The 18,268-nt window shown below is 42.1% G+C and overlaps 1 protein-coding gene across 16 annotated transcripts in view; it reads right to left on the bottom strand.

Moving 5' to 3' along the window:
* Window positions 1–18,268, bottom strand: part of STX8 (syntaxin 8) — a 209,172-nt gene that overhangs the window by 169,544 nt on the left and 21,360 nt on the right. For all 16 annotated transcript variants that reach the window (XR_008713070.1, XR_008713069.1, XM_055576550.1 and 13 more), the window contains 2 exons: window positions 17,425–17,519; window positions 7,829–7,939 (listed from right to left, as the gene is read on the bottom strand). Coding sequence is in view for 14 of the 16 variants with exons in the window: in XM_055576550.1 (XP_055432525.1) it covers window positions 7,829–7,939; window positions 17,425–17,519 (206 nt within the window). In the remaining 2 variants the exon portion in view is untranslated. The remainder of the gene's footprint in view (window positions 1–7,828; window positions 7,940–17,424; window positions 17,520–18,268) is intronic.

Raw genomic sequence — 18,268 nt, 5'->3', positions numbered from 1 at the left:
CCCAGGTCAGTAGGTGCCCAATATGCTACTGGAGATCAGTGGAGAAATAACTCCAGAAATAATGAATGGATGGAGCCAAAGCAAAAACAATACCCAGCTGTGGATGTGACTGGTGATAGACGCAAGGTCCGATGCTGTAAAGAGCAATATTACATAAGAACCTGGAATGTTAGGTCCATGAATCAAGGCAAACTGGAAGTGGTCAAACAGGAGATGGCAAGAGTGAACATCGACATTTTAGGAATCAGCAAACTAAAATGGACTGGAATGGGTGAATTTAACTCAGATGACCATTATATCTACTACCACGGGCAGGAATCCCTTAGAAGAAATGGAGTAGCCATCATGGTCAACAAAAGAGGCCAAAATGCAGTCCTTGGATGCAACCTCAAAAACGACAGAATCATCTCTGTTCATTTCCAAGGCAAACCATTCAATATCACAGTAATCCAAGTCTATGCCCCGACCACTAACGCTGAAGAAGCTGAAATTGAATGGTTCTATGAAGACCTACAAGACCTTTTAGAACTAACACCCCCAAAAGATGTCCTTTTCATTATAGGGGACTAGAATGCAAAAGTAGGAAGTCAAGACATACCTGGAGTAACAGGCAAATTTGGCCTTGGAGTACGGAATGAAGCAGGGCAAAGGCTAATAGAGTTTTGCCAAGGGAACGCATTGGTCACATCAAACACCCTCTTCCAACAACACAAGAGAAGACTTTACACATGGACATCACCAGATGGTTAACACCAAAGACTGATTATATTATTTGCAGCCAAAGATGGAGAAGCTCTATACAGTCAGCAAAAACAAGACCAGGAGCTGACTGTGGCTCAGAGCATGAGCTCCTTATTGCCAAATTCAGACTTAAATTGAAGAAAGTAGGGAAAACCACTAGATCATTCACATATGACCTAAATCAAATCCCTTATGATTATACAGTGGAAGTGAGAAATAGATTTAAGGGACTAGATCTGATAGAGTGCCTGATGAACTATGGACTGAGGTTCATGACACTGTACAGGAGACAAGGATCAAGACCACCCCCATGGATAAGAAATGCAAAAAAGCAAAATGGCTGTCTGGGGAGGCCTTACAAATAGCTGTGAAAAGAAGAGAAGCGAAAAGCAAAGGAAAAAAGGAAAGCATCTGAATGCAGAGTTCCAAAGAATAGCAAGAAGAGATAAGAAAGCTTTCCTCAGTGATCAATGCAAAGAATACAGGAAAACAACAGAATGGGGAAGACTAGAGATCTCTTCAAGAAAATTAGAGCTAAGAAGGGAACATTTCATGCAAAGATGGGCTCGATAAAGGACAGAAATGGTAGGGCCCTAACAGAAGCAGAAGATATTAAGAAGAGGTGGCAAGAATACACAGAAGAACTGTACAAAAAAGATCTTCATGACCAAGATAATCACGATGGTATGATCACTCACCTAGAGCCAGACATCCTGGAATGTGAAGTCAAGTGGGCCTTAGAAAGCATCACTATGAACAAAGCTAGTGGAGGTGATGGAATTCCAGCTGAGCTATTTCAAATCCTGGAAGATGATGCTGTGAAAGTGCTGCTCTCAATATGCCAGCAAATTTGGAAAACTCAGCAGTGGCCACCGGACTGGAAAAGGTCAGTTTTCATTCCAATCCCAAAGAAAGGCAATGCCAAAGAATGCACAAACTACCGCACAATTGCACTCATCTCACACACTAGTAAAGTAATGCTCAAAATTCTCCAAGCCAGGCTTCAGCAATATGTGAACCGTGAACTTCCCGATGTTCAAGCTGGATTTAGAAAAGGCAGAGGAACCAGAGATCGAATTGCCAACATCCGCTGGATCATCAAAAAAGCAAGAGAGTTCCAGAAAAACATCTATTTCTGCTTTATTGACTATGCCAAAGCCTTTGACTGTGTGGATCACAATAAACTGTGGAAAATTCTGCAAGAGATGGGAATGCCAGACCACCTGATCTGCCTCTTGAGAAGCCTATATGCAGGTCAGGAAGCAACAGTTAGAACTGGACATGGAACAACAGACTGGTTCCAAATAGGAAAAGGAGCATGTCAAAGCTGTATATAGTCACCCTGCTTATTTAACTTATATGCAGAGTACATCATAAGAAACGCTGGACTGGATGAAGCACAAGCTGGAATCAAGATTGCCAGGAGAAATATCAATAACCTCAGATATGCAGATGACACCACCCTAATGGCAGAAAGTGAACAGGAACTAAAAAGCCTCTTGATGAAAGTGAGAGAGGAGAGTGAAAAAGTTGGTTTAAAGTTCAACATTCAGAAAACGAAGATCATGGCATCTGGTCCCATCACTTCATGGGAAATAGATGGGGAAACAGTGTCAGACTTTATTTTTTTGGGCTCCAAAATCACTGAAGATTGTGATTGCAGCCATGAAATTAAAAGACGCTTACTCCTTGGAAGAAAAGTTATGACCAACCTAGATAGCATATTGAAAAGCAGAGACGTTACTTTGCCAACAAAGGTCTGTCTAGTCAAGGCTATGGTTTTTCCAGTGGTCATGCATGGATGTGAGAGTTGGACTGTGAAGAAGGCTGAGCACCGAAGAATTGATGCTTTTGAACTGTGGTGTTGGAGAAGACTCTTGAGAGTCTCCTGGACTGCAAGGAGATCCAACCAGTCCATTCTGAAGGAGATCAGTCCTGGGTGTTCTTTGGAAGGACTGATGCTAAAGCTGAAACTCCAGTACTTTGGCCACCTCATGCAAAGAGTTGACTCATTGGAAAAGACCCGGATCCTAGGAGGGATTGGGGGCAGGAGAAAAAGGGGACGACAGAGGATGAGATGGCTGGATGGCATCACCGACTCGATGGACGTGAGTCTGAATGAACTCCGGGAGTTGGTGATGGACAGGGAGGCCTGGCGTGCTGCGATTCATGGGGTTGCAAAGAGTCGGACACGACCAAGCGACTGAACTAAACTGGTTCAACTATCCTTGGGTTCTCTGAAATACAGAGAAAAGCATATCTTTACTGATTTCAGCACATCCTTTACATGTCAGATGACCTAGGAAGTTAGTGTATTTCTGGGACATAAGTAAAAGAGATAAATAATTATGGCTTATCCATTGTCTCGCAGGTAATGATGCAGTTGTTTATTCCTCAGCCATTTCCTACTTCTGGAAGAGTAGGCTGGTCATTTGTTCATAACTTCAAGCAATAGAGAGTATAAATTAATAGTTTTTAGGAAATCTCAATACTATCAAGTAGAAATCATCCTTCTTATAAACCAAGTTTTAAATCGAAAGAAAACATGCAATGATCTAAAATGGTAGAGGGGGAGCACTTTTAATGGAATATTTAAAGTCAATTTTCCCTCTGTCTTCCTTGGCTGCCAATATAGTGCTATGAAATATAAATTCGAAGGATCATACTTTATTTTAAAAAAGCAGCCCCAAGAAAAAGTAAATATATGAAATTAAATGTAAAGCTTACACTCTAAGAAAATGTGAATATTTCATTATCATCTTCTATTCTTTGATTTTAACAGTTGGTCTGCTTGTTAATATAGCAGTCCTGATCCATAACTACCATCTCAACTTCTAAATAACTTCCTATTTCCTATAATCCTCCATATAGTTGGTGGTGTGAAGATTAAAGCTTAGCCAATTAGCCACCCACTACAGCCTAGTTAATCACATAATCTTTGAGATGGTCAGGGAGCAGTGGAGTATGCAATGATTTTTCTTTTTTCCTCTCTCTTTACAAAGACTTAACTAATTGTGAGACTTAGCGATGCTCTCGAATAGAAAGGGCAGTTGGGTTTTCAATCAGAAGCTGTGTCACCCCTTTATAAAGTTAGGGCTTATCTTCTACGAGACATTGTTACACAGAGACTTCTTTAACAAGTTTCCAAATACCCTCAATTAGTCAACCATTGCTTATTTAGACCTGAGTCTCACATCAAGGCTTACTGTGTGAGAATAATGATCAGTAATCCGTAAGGTAAAAACTCAGATTCTGTCACATGACAGCTACACATTCAATTATGGGATTGTTACATTCGTGTCTGTTTAAGGGAAATGCTAATCTGAACTGAAGTTTGACAATACTCTCCTCTCCTTAATAAGGCCACATATGAGGAGGAAGAGCAAAGGGGAGGAGAGGGAGGGGAGAAGGACCCCAGGAAATGAAGGATGGGGAAGAGAAAGACAGAGCGCAAAGGTCTGGGGTGAGGGAGGAGAAGGACACTAAGGAAGCAGGAGAGGAAGATGGAAGAGCCCAGGAGGACAGAGAGGCTCAACCAGTTCTCAGGGAGTCCTGGCTGGGTCAACTCTGGCAATGTTGCCGCCAGTTACGATGGGGCTCTGAACGCCCAATGAGCAGATCACCGCCAGTTCTCCAACAGTACATGCTTGGTGACAGTCTAGCACAAATGACAAAAGGTGCCAGAGAGAGTAGGTCCAGAACATTTTCAAGTTCGGATGAGGCTTTCTGCTGTCTGTGAGTCGTGACCTAAAGGAAAGACATGAGCCCCCCACCTCCCTATCCCCTGGTGACAAGGCAACCCACGTTGATATCAAGAATGGCAGAAGCCATCAAAAATGCTGGAGGAATCCAGAGATTAGAGAAGCAACCAAAGATGCTGGAGGAGCCCAGAACTAGGAACTGACCTACAGGAGGACTGAAGAAACCTCTGTGAGTCACTGGGGACATCAGAGCAGGGGGGACAATGAGGTGTCTCCAGGGACAGAGCTGAAAGGTCCCTGATGAGGTCTCAAAAATGACTGGACAGCCAGGAAGCAGGAGAGCAAGGTTGAACCAGGGACCCAAACTGGTCACCTTTACAACTGAATTCAGACCCTCAGAAGGACAGATCCAAGCAAAAAAGTTATTCAGGCATGGGAAGCTGGGGAAGAAAGTGGGGATTCAGGGGTGTTGGTCACTCAGTCGTGTCCTACTCTGCGATCCCCATGGACTGTAATCTGCCAGGCTCCTCTGTCCATGGAATTCTCCATGCAAGAATACTGGAGTGGGGTGCCATTTCCTTCTCCAGGGGATCTTCCTGACCCAGAGATTCAGGGGGTAGGGGAAAAAGGCAAAAATAACACTCAGGTATGGGCAGGTGAATGAAATCAAAGACTGGAAACTCTGGCCTCAAATCTGAGACAATCTGCTTCCAGCAACCTACTTGACCTTAACCAGTGTTAAGTGTTGTGTTCATGCACTCACTCACCCACACACGTACTATCAAACTCTGAAACTGATTAGCCTTAGGATCTAGTGCAAGTTACTTGACCCCTCTGAGCCTCAGTTTCTCTTCTATAAGGTGGGATGTTATAAAGATCTCCTAAGCATAGGCACCTATAGCTTGGCACAGGGCCTGGCGTGGAGAAAACACGCAGCAGCTGCTAGCTACCAGTGCTCATCAGACCCCAGGAGGGAAAGAAATGGTTTCAGTGGTTTCTAACTGTTCTCACCTCCACCGGAGCTCCCCCCAGACTACTCACTCATTCAGACTCTGCAAGTATATTGTCTGGACACTATTTTTTTCTTTAAAAAAAATTTTTTATAAGCCTTGTGGATGATTGAGTGCCATAATTAAGAACAAGTGATATAAACCAGTATTTGAGCTGGAAGGGGCATTCAAACCAAACTGAGGATCTTGTTAAAATACAGATTCCACTCAGGAGGGCAAAGGTGGGGTCTGAGACCCTGCATTTCTAAGAGCACCCAGGTGAAGATGACCCGACTCGCGAGCGAACAGTGCTTTAAATAGCAAAGAAAGATTATCACAGGAGAGAAGAGGAGTGACCAAAAACGAAAAAAGAGAAGGAGGTGACAAGTGATAAAAGAAATTCTTATATACTGAGATTTAGGGAAGTCATTCTGGCCTACAGATTTTCACGGGGGAGGAAAAAGATGAGTTAACTTGAATTTTATGCTAAAACAGCTTGCTTGTGGCTGATCTAACACCCATTGTACATCTGCTCTATTTATTACAGAAAAGGGCACACTGACCTGAAGTAAAGAATGTCCATGTTAAAAATAAAGATGCTATGCCCCTCTTCCTGGGATGCCAATGATGGGATAAGCGACTCCCTTCCCAGGTGCCAAGGCCATGCTGACTCCCTGTGTATGTTCTGGTCTTTTTATTTTTTTTTTAACTTTGAAGAAATGTACCCCTGATTCGTTTAGTGTTCTTTGTTCTTGTAAGATATAAAACTGTGCTAAAAAAAAACAAACAAAAACCCTGCATCTCTGGAGAGTTTCTCAGAGTAACCTGGGAAGATGGCTTGGGGGCTAATCCTCAGTTTGGCTCAAATGAAACTTTTCTACTCTTATTACTGTTTATTATTTTTGTCAACAAGGGAGAGAGGAACCAAAAATCAACCATACATACCCCTACCCCAGACTTAAGGCCTAAACTGGCCCCTCGACATCATTAAATGACAGTGAAGAGAAGCAGAACCTGACACACGGAAGGCTTTCGCCACACAGTCACCTCCACGACAGAGGAGGAAGATTTCCATGTCTTCTCCTCCCACCATCACCTCTCTCTACTGGGCGCTTCCTCACCCAGGAAACTTGCTCCCTCACCATGATACTTTGAGTTCGTTTCTGAACTTCAAGGTAAAGGCCCACGCCCGCAGACGGTACTCTCTCCTCACCTTGCAAGACCTCCTCGCTCATGGGTTCTTTTTCACCAACCCTGAATCACCGCTTTCATCCTCAAACTTCTACTCCTACATCTGCCCGAGAAGGCTCGGGCACCATGATGGATCAGCCCCGTTCACTGGAGGCCTCCCCGTCCGTTTACAAACCCTGCCCAGCACCCAACTCCTCCTTCCCTGACTTTAGGCCTTTAGGTCAAAGAAACAACTCTAAGATTTCCTCTAGCTTCCTGGAATTTCATCACTTCGTCTCTACAAACCTTGAATCTCAAGCTTCTGAGAAGACTGGAATGGACAAGAAGCTGCTCCATCCTCTTCCGGTCACCCTTTGGCAGTGATTCTCCAGCCTCTGACTGCAGACCAGAGTCACGTGCGACCACTCTAGGACCACGCCCTCCAAGCCCCACCCCACCCCATTAAAATAAAAAAACCAACCATTGCCCTTGGGAAGCCATATTATTCCTAACCAGGAACAAGCTGCCGCCCCCACAATGAAGACCCCATCCCTCGTGCGGAAGGAGGGGAGAGGCAGGTTTCATCCTGATCTCATTTGTGCTGGGTCCCTTAATGTGGTGAAGGGGGTTCTAGAGGCAGCCGGGGAGGCCAGTTCTAAAGATATCACAGTTTATACTTTATGAACCTCAACCCGGAAAGCTGGACCCCTCCTCTGAGTCTTCCACCGGAGTTGGGTGCAGAGCAGCCGACAAACTCTGTCAAGTGTGAATCACGCTCTGGCAAAGATCAGAGAAGAAGCCAAGGGCCCCCACTCCTCTAGTCCTGTAAGCCATAGACTACACAGTCTTTAGGACACATTTCTACAAGTCAATTAAAAAAAAACCACATCATTCTCCAACACAGATAAAAACATGACATCCAGAGTTTAAAAGGCAGCTAACACAGCAAAAGTTCAACCAGGGAATGAAGAGACATTTTCTGACTTCGTCTGTATTCTATCCAAATAACCATCTTCCAAAATGGGATTCAGCTGAATGTGCCTGGTTTACTCAAACGCAGAAACTTAATGAAAACCATGCTGAACAGAAAATGACAGTCAAACACTACAAATGAGCAGACAGGATGTATTTTACCAGATGAAGAAATCAAGCCCTTCGGAAAACAACTGTAATCGCTGCAAGTAAGTTTCGCCCGCTGCTCAATCCCTGTAAAGGAAAGCATCATACCTGATAAGATCGGGTTCTGCACCCTCGTTCTTAAAGGAGGCCAGAAGTAGTCTCTCTCGAGTTACAAGATCATCCAAGAGGTTCTGTCTTCGGTCTCCTTCGAGCTGTGTTCTGCAGGCGACTCGTTAAGGTCCAAGAGTAGGTGAATTACCTCATTTGATCTATTACGTTATTAACCGAGCTCTCCAAGTTAGAGGGGGCTGTTACAGACTTGAATCAACCCTACCCCGAAGAGTCCTGAGCCAGCGCTCTCCTGCTCTGATCTCAGCCTTCACTGACCCTTCCAGTAAAGGACCTGGACAGAACCATGGCAGAGGACTTACAAACACTGAACCAGACCCACCATGTGAGATCATTCACTGAGAAATACAGTTGGTAAAAACGATTTTCTTCCCAGTGGCCAACCCTGAAATGTTCTTCTCTACAGCACACTGTGGCTCAGGGAATCCTTAAGTTCTGAGTGCTGGTCACAGTGGTCAAGGGTTTTTCCTAGACATTAATACCTAAGATACTTTGTTAAAAAGGAAAAAAAGAAAAAAAAAAAGTTTTGTTGCCTTCTTTCATATTATTAACACCTGTTAATGCATCTACAATATATGTTGTAAAGTGCTACTTCATACAGATTTGCTCTAAAAAAAAGCTGTTACCATCAGCTCACTAAATACTTTGCATGATCTTTAATAATTCTAAACAAAATTACAAAGAAATAACCATATTCTAATGTGTTAATCTATGATCTGTGCTAGACTAGGGGTCCAAAAGCCTACTCGTTCTGTTTTGATCATTATCCATGGTCTTGACCAGTTACTTCAGTGTTTTGGATCTGTTTCTTCAGATGTCCCCCAGGTAATCTCTCATACCTTTCCCAACACAACTCATGGCCATGGTTTTCCCAGTTCCAGTTAAAGAATGGGACTACTGCTTTGGATTTATGGATTTATAGACACTTCTCCTTTCAAGAGGGATATTAAATCCTGCATTTAGGCCCCAAAAGTTTGAGAACTTGGCAGAATATAGTAGTTTTCCCTGGGTGGGAAAACCACGGCCCAGTGAATCTACTTTTGTTGATAATTTTGAATAGAAAGAGCTGGATAGCTAGCAAAAAAAGCAAATAAGCCCATAAAAAAATGTTCCCCGGTAACAGATATTAGCTAGAAAAATCATAAATCCCCCCTAAACCAATGTAACTAAGCAGTGTTATTGACTCTGGACATTTATAAAATAATAATGGATACATTCTCTCAACATTCCAGAACGCCCGATTTCCTGAGAAAAATGACTACTATGGCTTTTCCATCTCCTACTTGACTACGGGCACTAAGAGCCCATCTTGGAAACAGTGAAGCAGCAACTGTAACCAAGAAACAGTGAGCAAGTCCTCCCTCTGTGCTAATAAAAGGGCCGAATATTAGCCTTCTGATCAGTGCAACATCAACAATGAAGACAGTGTGCTTCAAATCAGTGGTAAATTGTCAATAAAGCAGAAGCGGCCCCTGAGAACGGAAGGAGGGGTGGGGAGGAGAAGGGACAGAAGCTGTGACATAAATTATACAGGACAAAACAGGAATTTTAATTGTGGAAATTACTAATTATATCACAGTGCTGATTAGCCTTGTCTTCCATTCTATGCTCAACCTACTCTGGCAACCTGTGGTTTTGCTGGGATTTCAGTTATCCAATCCTCCAAGTGAGCATAAACTCAATGATAATCCAATATTACAATTAAGCAGATTACAGATCTAACTGGCTCAGGGGTTTAAACATAAGAAATAAAATTACAGAAGTATCATTAGAAAACGCCTTTGGAGAACTTTCTAATACTCTAGAGTAAGGAAAATCTTCCTAGTTGAGAATGTCAACCCAGAGGTCATGAAGGAAACTATAAATCTGGATAAAAATTGTAACTATCTGCAAAATAAAAGTACAAGTGGCAAATTAATAGTGGCAAATTTTAAAACGGCAAAGGATATAACAGGGCATTGGAAAAAAAAAACAAGAATTATGCTAATAAACTGAAAAAAAATGCAGCTTTACATTAGTGAAAGAAATACAAATCGAAACATACTGTCATTTTTGCCAGCCAGATAAGAAACCATGACAGAAGGCTCTGGAAAGGGCTGAGGAACCAAGCACTCTCAGACATCCTAGGTGGGAATGGAGATGGGTTCAACCAGTTGCCCGACTGTCTTCTACATACCTAACAGAATTTAAAAGGCACATTCTTTTAACAGGAATTTCTCCTACAGATACATTCACAAGACTACACAAAGATGTAGGAGCAGGGAATTCCCTAGTGGTCCAGTGGCTAGGACTCCACACTTTCAGTGCCCAAGGTCTGGATTCAATCCCTGGTTGGGGAACTAAGATCCCACAAGCCATCACTTAGTGCAGCCAAAAAAAAAAAAAAAGATGTTCAATGCAGCATTATTTATAACAGCCAAATACTGGAAACATTCTAAGGTTTGTTAATAAGGAAATAGCACACCTCGGCAATGGCATGTTTTGTAGCCTCCTTCCCCAAAGACAGAGAGAATAGGAAAGCCCTGTATGTGTTGATGATAATGAAAATTAACATTTATGAGCACTTACTAAGTGCTACATAAATTATTTGATATGGAACAATCTCCAAAATAAAGTGTTAGACAAAAACAAAAAACAGCAAAGAGCTAAATAGTGAATAGTATGCTCCCACTGCATGCATTAAAAACACATGTTGGTATACACACAGAAAATTTCTCAAAGGATATAGAAACAATTGCCTCTAAGGAAAGGGAACCGGGGACTCAGGGTGTAAGGGAGACTTCCTATCTACTGGGTATTGTTTTGGACTGTTTGACTCTATTAAATGCTAACAAAAAGTTTCAGAATGAAACATATGATCCTTCTGTAGTCAAAAGCATTTTATACTTACATGTACACATATCTGTTCATGCCTAGAAAAGTCTGTGATAACAGGAACCTACCACCAACACTGTTAACTGTGGAAGAATGAGCTAGAACAGGATGGGGATGTGGAAGTGAGAGAAGAGTAAACAATTAACAACAGAAAATGTATGGGTAGAGGGACTTCCCTCGTGATTCCTGTGGCTGAGAATCTGCCTCGCAATGCAGGGGATTCAGGTTTGAGCCCTGGTTGGGGAATTAAGATCCCACATGCTGAAACTACCGAAGCCTGTGTGCTGAGCCCATGGACCACAACTAAGATCCAACAGAGCCAAATGATATTGGAAAAAAAGGAAATTGACAGGTGGAAAGTACCTTTTATAGAAAAAGTAAAGGCAAGTTTTAAAATTTAGCAGACACTGAATTTAAACTATTAATTAACCAACAAAGGACATCAATTTTAAGAGCAGTAAAACTTGGTGATTATGTTTTGAAGAGGAGGGGTAACTGGAGAACAGAATCACAGACAGTTGATGCTGGGACAGGTAAGTCGAATCTCCTGTTCACCCGACCGGAAACCATGGCAACAGTGGGTGAGAGCCCAGCTCTTTCTCACCACCTCGCATGCGGCTTCTCTACCCTGAGGCCCCCAGTACTGCTCACTTAACTTTGCCACTTCTTAGCATCCTGTTAATAACAATACTGATAATATTAATTCAGAATATTCCAGAGATCCCCTGTAAATCTGGAACACCTGGAAAACTAACCAATCAGGAACACTCACTCTACCTCCTGGTTTTGTTTTTATTTTAATCTATTGAGTGAACAGAGCATAAGGAAATGGGGGATAGAGGGAGCTGAAGAGAATAAAAAGATACATAGCCCTTCTGCATGGCACACTTACTATAATAGAAGTTACTGCTAACGAGAGGTCAGAGAACCACCTAGAAGGTAATGACTCTCCATGGAGGTGGGCTCATGGTAGCTGGGGGGCACGGGTACAGGGTAAGGAAGGACAAGCAGAAAACAGGGCAGATGGTCATGAACCAGTGCTGGGACCTTCTCTTCCATCAACCTGGTGAATAATCAAGGAGGAAGACCAGAGAACAGACAAGGAAACGGAAGATCTAACCACCACAGTACTCTGTCGTTGGCCAGACTGAATTTACATGTAATTATAACCAGTTCATGCAAGGTTGCAAATGAAACTAGACCCTGATTTTGCATCACTGTGCTTCAGAGCCCAGCTTCTCTGCTATAACCTGGGAAGCACTTCCAACCTAGGATGGAGAGGGGTGAAGATGGGGCTGGACCCAGGGAACACCCCATTCCCTGCCCCACTTCCAGCTCCTGGAGTTTCTCCTTATTGGTAGAAAGCATAAAAATTTAAGAAAGTCTTCCGTGCAAATTAATTGCTTTGGAGAAGGATAATTACTTCCAGAACCACAAGAAGAATTGCACAGAGACAGTTTAAAGTCCCAGAGGCCAGAAGATTTTTCTGGCTCACATAGCACTTCAACTCTTTCATTTTTATTTATTATTTGCTTTTAGGGGGAGTCCCTGGTGGGTCAGATGGTAAGGAATCTGCCTGTAATGCAGGAGACCTGAGTTCAATCCCTGGGACAGGAAGATCCTCCAAAGTTAACAAACTCTACTGAATGTCTATTACAGACCAGCCCAGGTGCCAACCTTCCTCAAAGCACTGATCCCATTTTGCAAGTAGTATTTTAATACTATCATTATCTCCATGCCTGGATGTACCCTCCTTATGTGTTATAAACTCCATAAAAGGGTACCTGTAAATTCTCTACATTAGCTGTAATTTTAACAGTGATAAAATGGTAAGCAGCAGGTAATCCTCAAGGAGGGCTTGCTTTATGCAAAGCACCTTCTATGCATATAATTTAATCCTCCCAACAATGCTATAAGCTGGATGTACTTTATCCTTTTCTCACAAATTAAGAAAACAAGGCACAACAAAGTTAAGTAACTTGCCCTCGAAGAGTTGAAAACTTTTATTCAACACCAATGATTATGGGGGAACTTGTCCTGTGAGATGCTTTAAATATAGCATTTTCTTCAACTTTCACAACAGCCTGCAAAGCAAGTCTGATTATTCCTACTCTGTAGATAAAACTGAGGCCAAGAAAGGCCACGTTGCTCTCCGGCCTTGAGGCAGTGGTGGAGCTGGTCTTCTATCTCAGTTGTCTGCCACCAAGCCAGTGTGGTTCGCAGCGTTCCAACAGTGCCCAGACTTAGGGGTTTCGTGGAGCAGAAGTATTTCCAAACAAACTGTGGGTGTGGGGAGGGGGGATTTATATAGACGTTGCCGTCTATGTGGACATTCCAAAAACCACAACAGACAAAACTCTCATCTGCTTTCACTACCATGGCGAAAAAGCAAGATGTTAACACTCGAAACCAGAGAGAACCATGTAACAGACTATAAATCAGAAAATTCCTACTGAAATAAAAATGACCTTGTCCTTAGTTTTCTCACAATAGCAGACACCAGTGAAAACTGTCATGGCCAGGTGCAGTGTTTTAGAACCACGTCCCCACTACTGGGGCACCCAGGGGCTATTCTTAACACCTATCCACTGAGCTCCTCCACACATACATGTATCCATGTATCCAGGTTTGTTACACGGGGCATCTCTCCAGCCAGCTACCTATCTACTCATCTTTCTTCCCCCAAAAAACAAAGTGGAACAGGGTTATGTATCCTTTTTTTTTTTAAGATTATTTTTTCTATGTGGACCATCTTTTTTTTTTTTTGCTTTTATTGGCTGCAAGGCATGCAAAGCTTGCAAGGCTTGCAAGGCATGTGGGATCTTAGGGTTTGAACCTGCATCCCCACTATTAGAAGACAAAATCTTTACCACTGGACTGCCAGGAAAGTCCCCTTATTTATCGATTCTTAAAAATTAGTTCTCTAGGACTTCTCACAAGAGACCAAAATAGCTTTTGATACTGAAGTCCTTTGTAAAGTGATTTTCAAAAATTCTTTTCAAAGTACTAAAAGTGCTGCCTTTGAAAAACCCAACAAAAAGACAAGCTTCATGTAAAACTAATTCTAAGAATAACCTTAGTGCTACCTGAAATTTCCTATGCGACCTCCTGTTGCACATAGCTTTTCTCAACTGGTGAGACCATTATAATCACCATCTTCAAGAAGCACTGTGAATAGAAGTTAATGCTTTTCAGCAATTTTCAACTCTCTGGCTGCAGGACTTTGGATTATGAATTGCAAGCTAACCGATTCGAAAGCACGCCACTTTCATTTTAATTTCACATTTATTCTTGCCAGAGAAAAATACTTTTTCAGGAAAGAGCAGTAACATCTTATGCCTAACATCCCAGAATTTAATTGTTTGGAAGGCATTTTCATAGGACTTATCTTTCTGGCAACTCCTAGTGTTCCTTGGAAAACTTCACGAATGCAGAGAGGCATAAATTTCTTAAGTCAGGTACCAGAAACTCTCGACTGCCCGACACAGTAAGGAAATGTGGTTTCCAAATATTCACATTAAAAAAGTCACCCCACATTAATTATGCCTCAAGAAAAAGGATTAAAAAGTCACTCTCTTGGCGATTTATGGACACACATTTTTCTAAGAATTACAACATCATAAAGTATACCTAATAAACCACAGTGAAGACTGTTTAATCTTTCTGATGATTAAGAAGGGTCTTGAGGATTTGCATTATAAACAAGATTTGTCTTGGCATTACAGCAACACGCCAAGTAATAGAGAATTCTCGCTGAAGGCAGGTCATGTGACGGTGGACTGTATTCTATCACTAAAGTAGAATTCAGCTTTTAAACAACTGGCTTTGGGTCCAGACAGCCCTGCATTGGAATCTTGGCTTTCCATTTCTCAGCGGCGGGGACTTAGGCAAGTTACTTAAGCACTTAAAGATTCTTCTCCTGGGTGTGAAGAAAATTCCTCTGCTGGAATGCTGAAAGTAAAAGTTATTAATTTACATTAGTGACTTGAGGCACAAGCTGGCCTTGGCCTCAGTACCTTTTTTGTAAAGAAGGGAAAGAACCCACCCAAACAGTCTAATAATACGAGGCTACCAGGCCTGACAAGTTGCTATATGATACATCTGAAATCTGGATGATAACTGCCCTAGAATTATCTCAGATAACTGCCATAGAATTATCTTAAATGTTTGGGAAGAGGAAGGTCAGGGAGAGGGAAGATGTAAGAAACAAGACTAATTAGAGGCCTGAGTAATACAGAAGCTACCTCCTTCCCGTTCTAAGAAACGGTCTCCCTGAAAAATCCAGAGGTTAATGAGCGCCCCCTGGTGGCTCAGATAGTAAAGACTCTGCCTGCAGTGCAGGAGACGCGGGTTGGAAAGGTCCCCTGGACAAGGAAACAGCAACCGACTCTAGTCTTCTTTCCTGGAGAACTCCATGGGCAGATTAGCCTGGCGGACTACAGTCCATGGGGTCGCTAAGAGCGGGACAGGACTGAGTGACTAACACTTTCACTTTCCCATAGGGCGATTCTCTAAATTCCATCCCTAGCTTTGGTTGCCGTTCCAGTAGAAAGAGGCCCTATTATTTTATTTAAAAACAAAACAGAATCTTCAAGAAAATTGTTATATTCCAGTTGAGTGCTTGATTTCTCCTAGGAAAGTCTAAATTATTCATATGATGGTCCTTAAATACTTTCATAATATATTTAATAACTCAGTTTGGTGTTTTTAAATGTCTGGTGCTTAATTCAGCAAATTCTGAGATCGCCACGAAACCAGACGCCACAAGATTTCAAAATGTGGTTAGACTGCAAGCATTTAGAAGAACAAAGTCAATTATTACTGCACCATGCTTGGTATGCTTTATAATTAATAACTAGCAGAAATTATTAATAGAAGTAAAAGTTATTAATTTATATCTTCTTGCACCATAGGTTTAGCACATAAATATTATAAGATGTGCTATGTCTGGGGGTTTCCCAGGTGGCACTAGCGGTAAATAATCTACCTGCAATCCAGGAGACATCAGAGACACAGGTTTGATCCCTGAGTTAGAAGATCCCCTGGAGGAGAGCATGGCAACCCACTCCAGTATTCTTGCCTAGAGAATTCCCATAGACAGAGGAGCCTGATGGGCTACAGTTCACAGGGTTGCACACATTTGGACACAACTGAAGCGACTTAGCACACACGCATACATTATAAGATGAGTAATAATCAGTTACCTATTAGCAAATACAGTTATTAATATTAAATCAGGAAACAATATTTAGCTATGTTTCTAATATACAATTTAGGTAATACTAAAATGAGTTTGCACACCTCGAGCCCATGTGCAGACTTCCAAGCACTTGGTAGAGCAAACAGCTCTGCTAACTTGAGGTCAATATATTAAAACTTGTGGATTTTGATAAAATAAAAATTCCTTACATAATAAACTAATTGGGCAGTAACAAACCATACCAGACGGAGGGTAAAGTTACAAACTGAACATATCAGAATGCCCTAATTGTGTTAAAAATAAGGCCTCAATTGTTCACTGAAATTAAACTTTTACTTGAAAACTTACTGGGTAAATAACTGAATACTAGAAATCATGCAAATATCTAAACCAACCTCTCTGGTGACATATAAGGATGATACTTGGAGAAAAATACATTTTCACAACATCTTCTATTGTTTTATCTAAAAAAGCTACATTTTTACCATGCTTAAAATTGGGCAGTAACAATCCATTTCCTGAGATACCAAAGTCTGGGTCTTTGGTATGAACCATGGATAAAGGAAAGGGATGGTAAGAGAGGCCCAGTTTGAGGTCAGTTGTAAACTCAGATTTAAGAGATTAGTTTATGTAACAGGTCACATATATTTTCCTAAATTGATCAGATCATGAGTTTCTAAAAAAATAAAAAGATTTTAATACTTGATATCGCTGGTAGGAAGTAGAGGTGATGTCACAACTGACTTCACACAGGTGCCTCCTATGAGTGAAGTGAGTGAGTGAAGTCGCTCAGTCGTGTCCAACTCTTTGCAACCCCATGGACTGTAGCCTACCAGGCTTCTCCGTCCATGGGATTCTCCAGGCAAGAATACTGGAGTGGGTTACCATTTCCTTCTCCAGGGGATCTTCCCGACTCAGGGATCGAACCCAGGTCTCCCGCATTGGAGGCAGATGCTTTTATACCCCCACCTAAAAAACCTCCCAAACCAGGGGAACTGTCGCTTCTAGAACCATAAGGTGAAGAAGTCACATCTCAATAACCTACATAATCGGGGAGGGGAAAAAGTACAGTTTCTACTGGTACGGGTCTCTCGGAAAAGAAAAGGAATTGTTCAAAACTCTGGGAACTGCACTGAGCAGAATCATGGATCAAGAGCATCATCGAAGTTCTGCTGCTGGACTACTTTCACCACAGTCTAGACAGGTAGCAACGCGGGGCTCGGTGTAAACACAGCGCTAACAGAAAACATGAGCTGCCTTCACAGTCAAGGTTACACCCAACTAAGTAAGTTCTTGCTGTGCGTCTTGCTTCGCCAGCATATTCACTGTAAAACATATAACGGACCCTTAAAATAGAAATCGAGATTATAGGCAATATTTTGGAAACCAGGTCTTCCTCAAGCTGTGGAAAAAATCTGGGTGGCCCAGATTCCTTCCTTTCTTAAAATAAGACTGCTTGTCCTCCCACTCTAGCAAGAGGTGGAAATGTTTACATGGATACATCTGATGTGTTGCCACAGCTCTTAGCAATAAGTCCTTCAAAAGGGCGATCTTTTCCTTCAGTTTCTGCAACAAAGCTCTGATTGTCACGGTAAGCTGAAAAGAAAAGAACACAGCCTAAGTATGCTAGTCCAGAGGTGTGGAATCTCCTAAAAATATCATGTAAATGCTGCTTTACAAACTGATTCCATCAGGGGAAGGCTGGAAGAGACATCAAGCCTCCCAATGATAACCTCAAGATTGTATGGAATCTTAATGGTTGCCTGGGCCAGCCACCCATCTAACACTTATACCCAATCCTATGACCTGACCAGGTGGTAAGTCGGTCCATTTATGAACTCTGACTTTACTCTCACAATCAGCTGAATTCTGGCCCTTGAACATCTACCTTCTGATCCTATTTGTCTACCAGGAGCCACACGGGAAATTGCATGTACCCCATCTTTGTTCACCAGCAAAAACCCCACAGTTCCCTCACCCACACTGCAAAGAGCAAGATGTCAAGTCCCATGGCCATCCTGGACAGTCTTCCCTAAACACACTGGTATCCTTACAACCCATTCAAAGTTTTATAGCAGCGTGGCCTTTCTTTACAAGAGGAATGTTAACCACATATGACTCTCTTTTCTAGGAGTGTGTGAATTTTCTCCAATTTACAAACCCAGAGTCAAGTTTTGTTTGTGACTCTAAGTGCTGCCTTAAAGGATGCTGGAGAGGGGGAGAGAACACCTCTCAGCAATTTAAAAATATGAAAAATAAAATCAACCCTGTAAAGTAAACATAGTCAACCACGGATATAATTGGAGGTATGTTTAGAAAGACAAGACTGTCCCAAGTTTCATTTG

The sequence above is a fragment of the Bubalus kerabau genome, chromosome 4, assembly GCF_029407905.1.
Source record: "Bubalus kerabau isolate K-KA32 ecotype Philippines breed swamp buffalo chromosome 4, PCC_UOA_SB_1v2, whole genome shotgun sequence".
Taxonomy (NCBI): Eukaryota; Metazoa; Chordata; class Mammalia; order Artiodactyla; family Bovidae; genus Bubalus; species Bubalus kerabau.
Note: the sequence above shows the minus strand (reverse complement) of the source record. Positions and strands in the feature narration are given on the sequence as shown.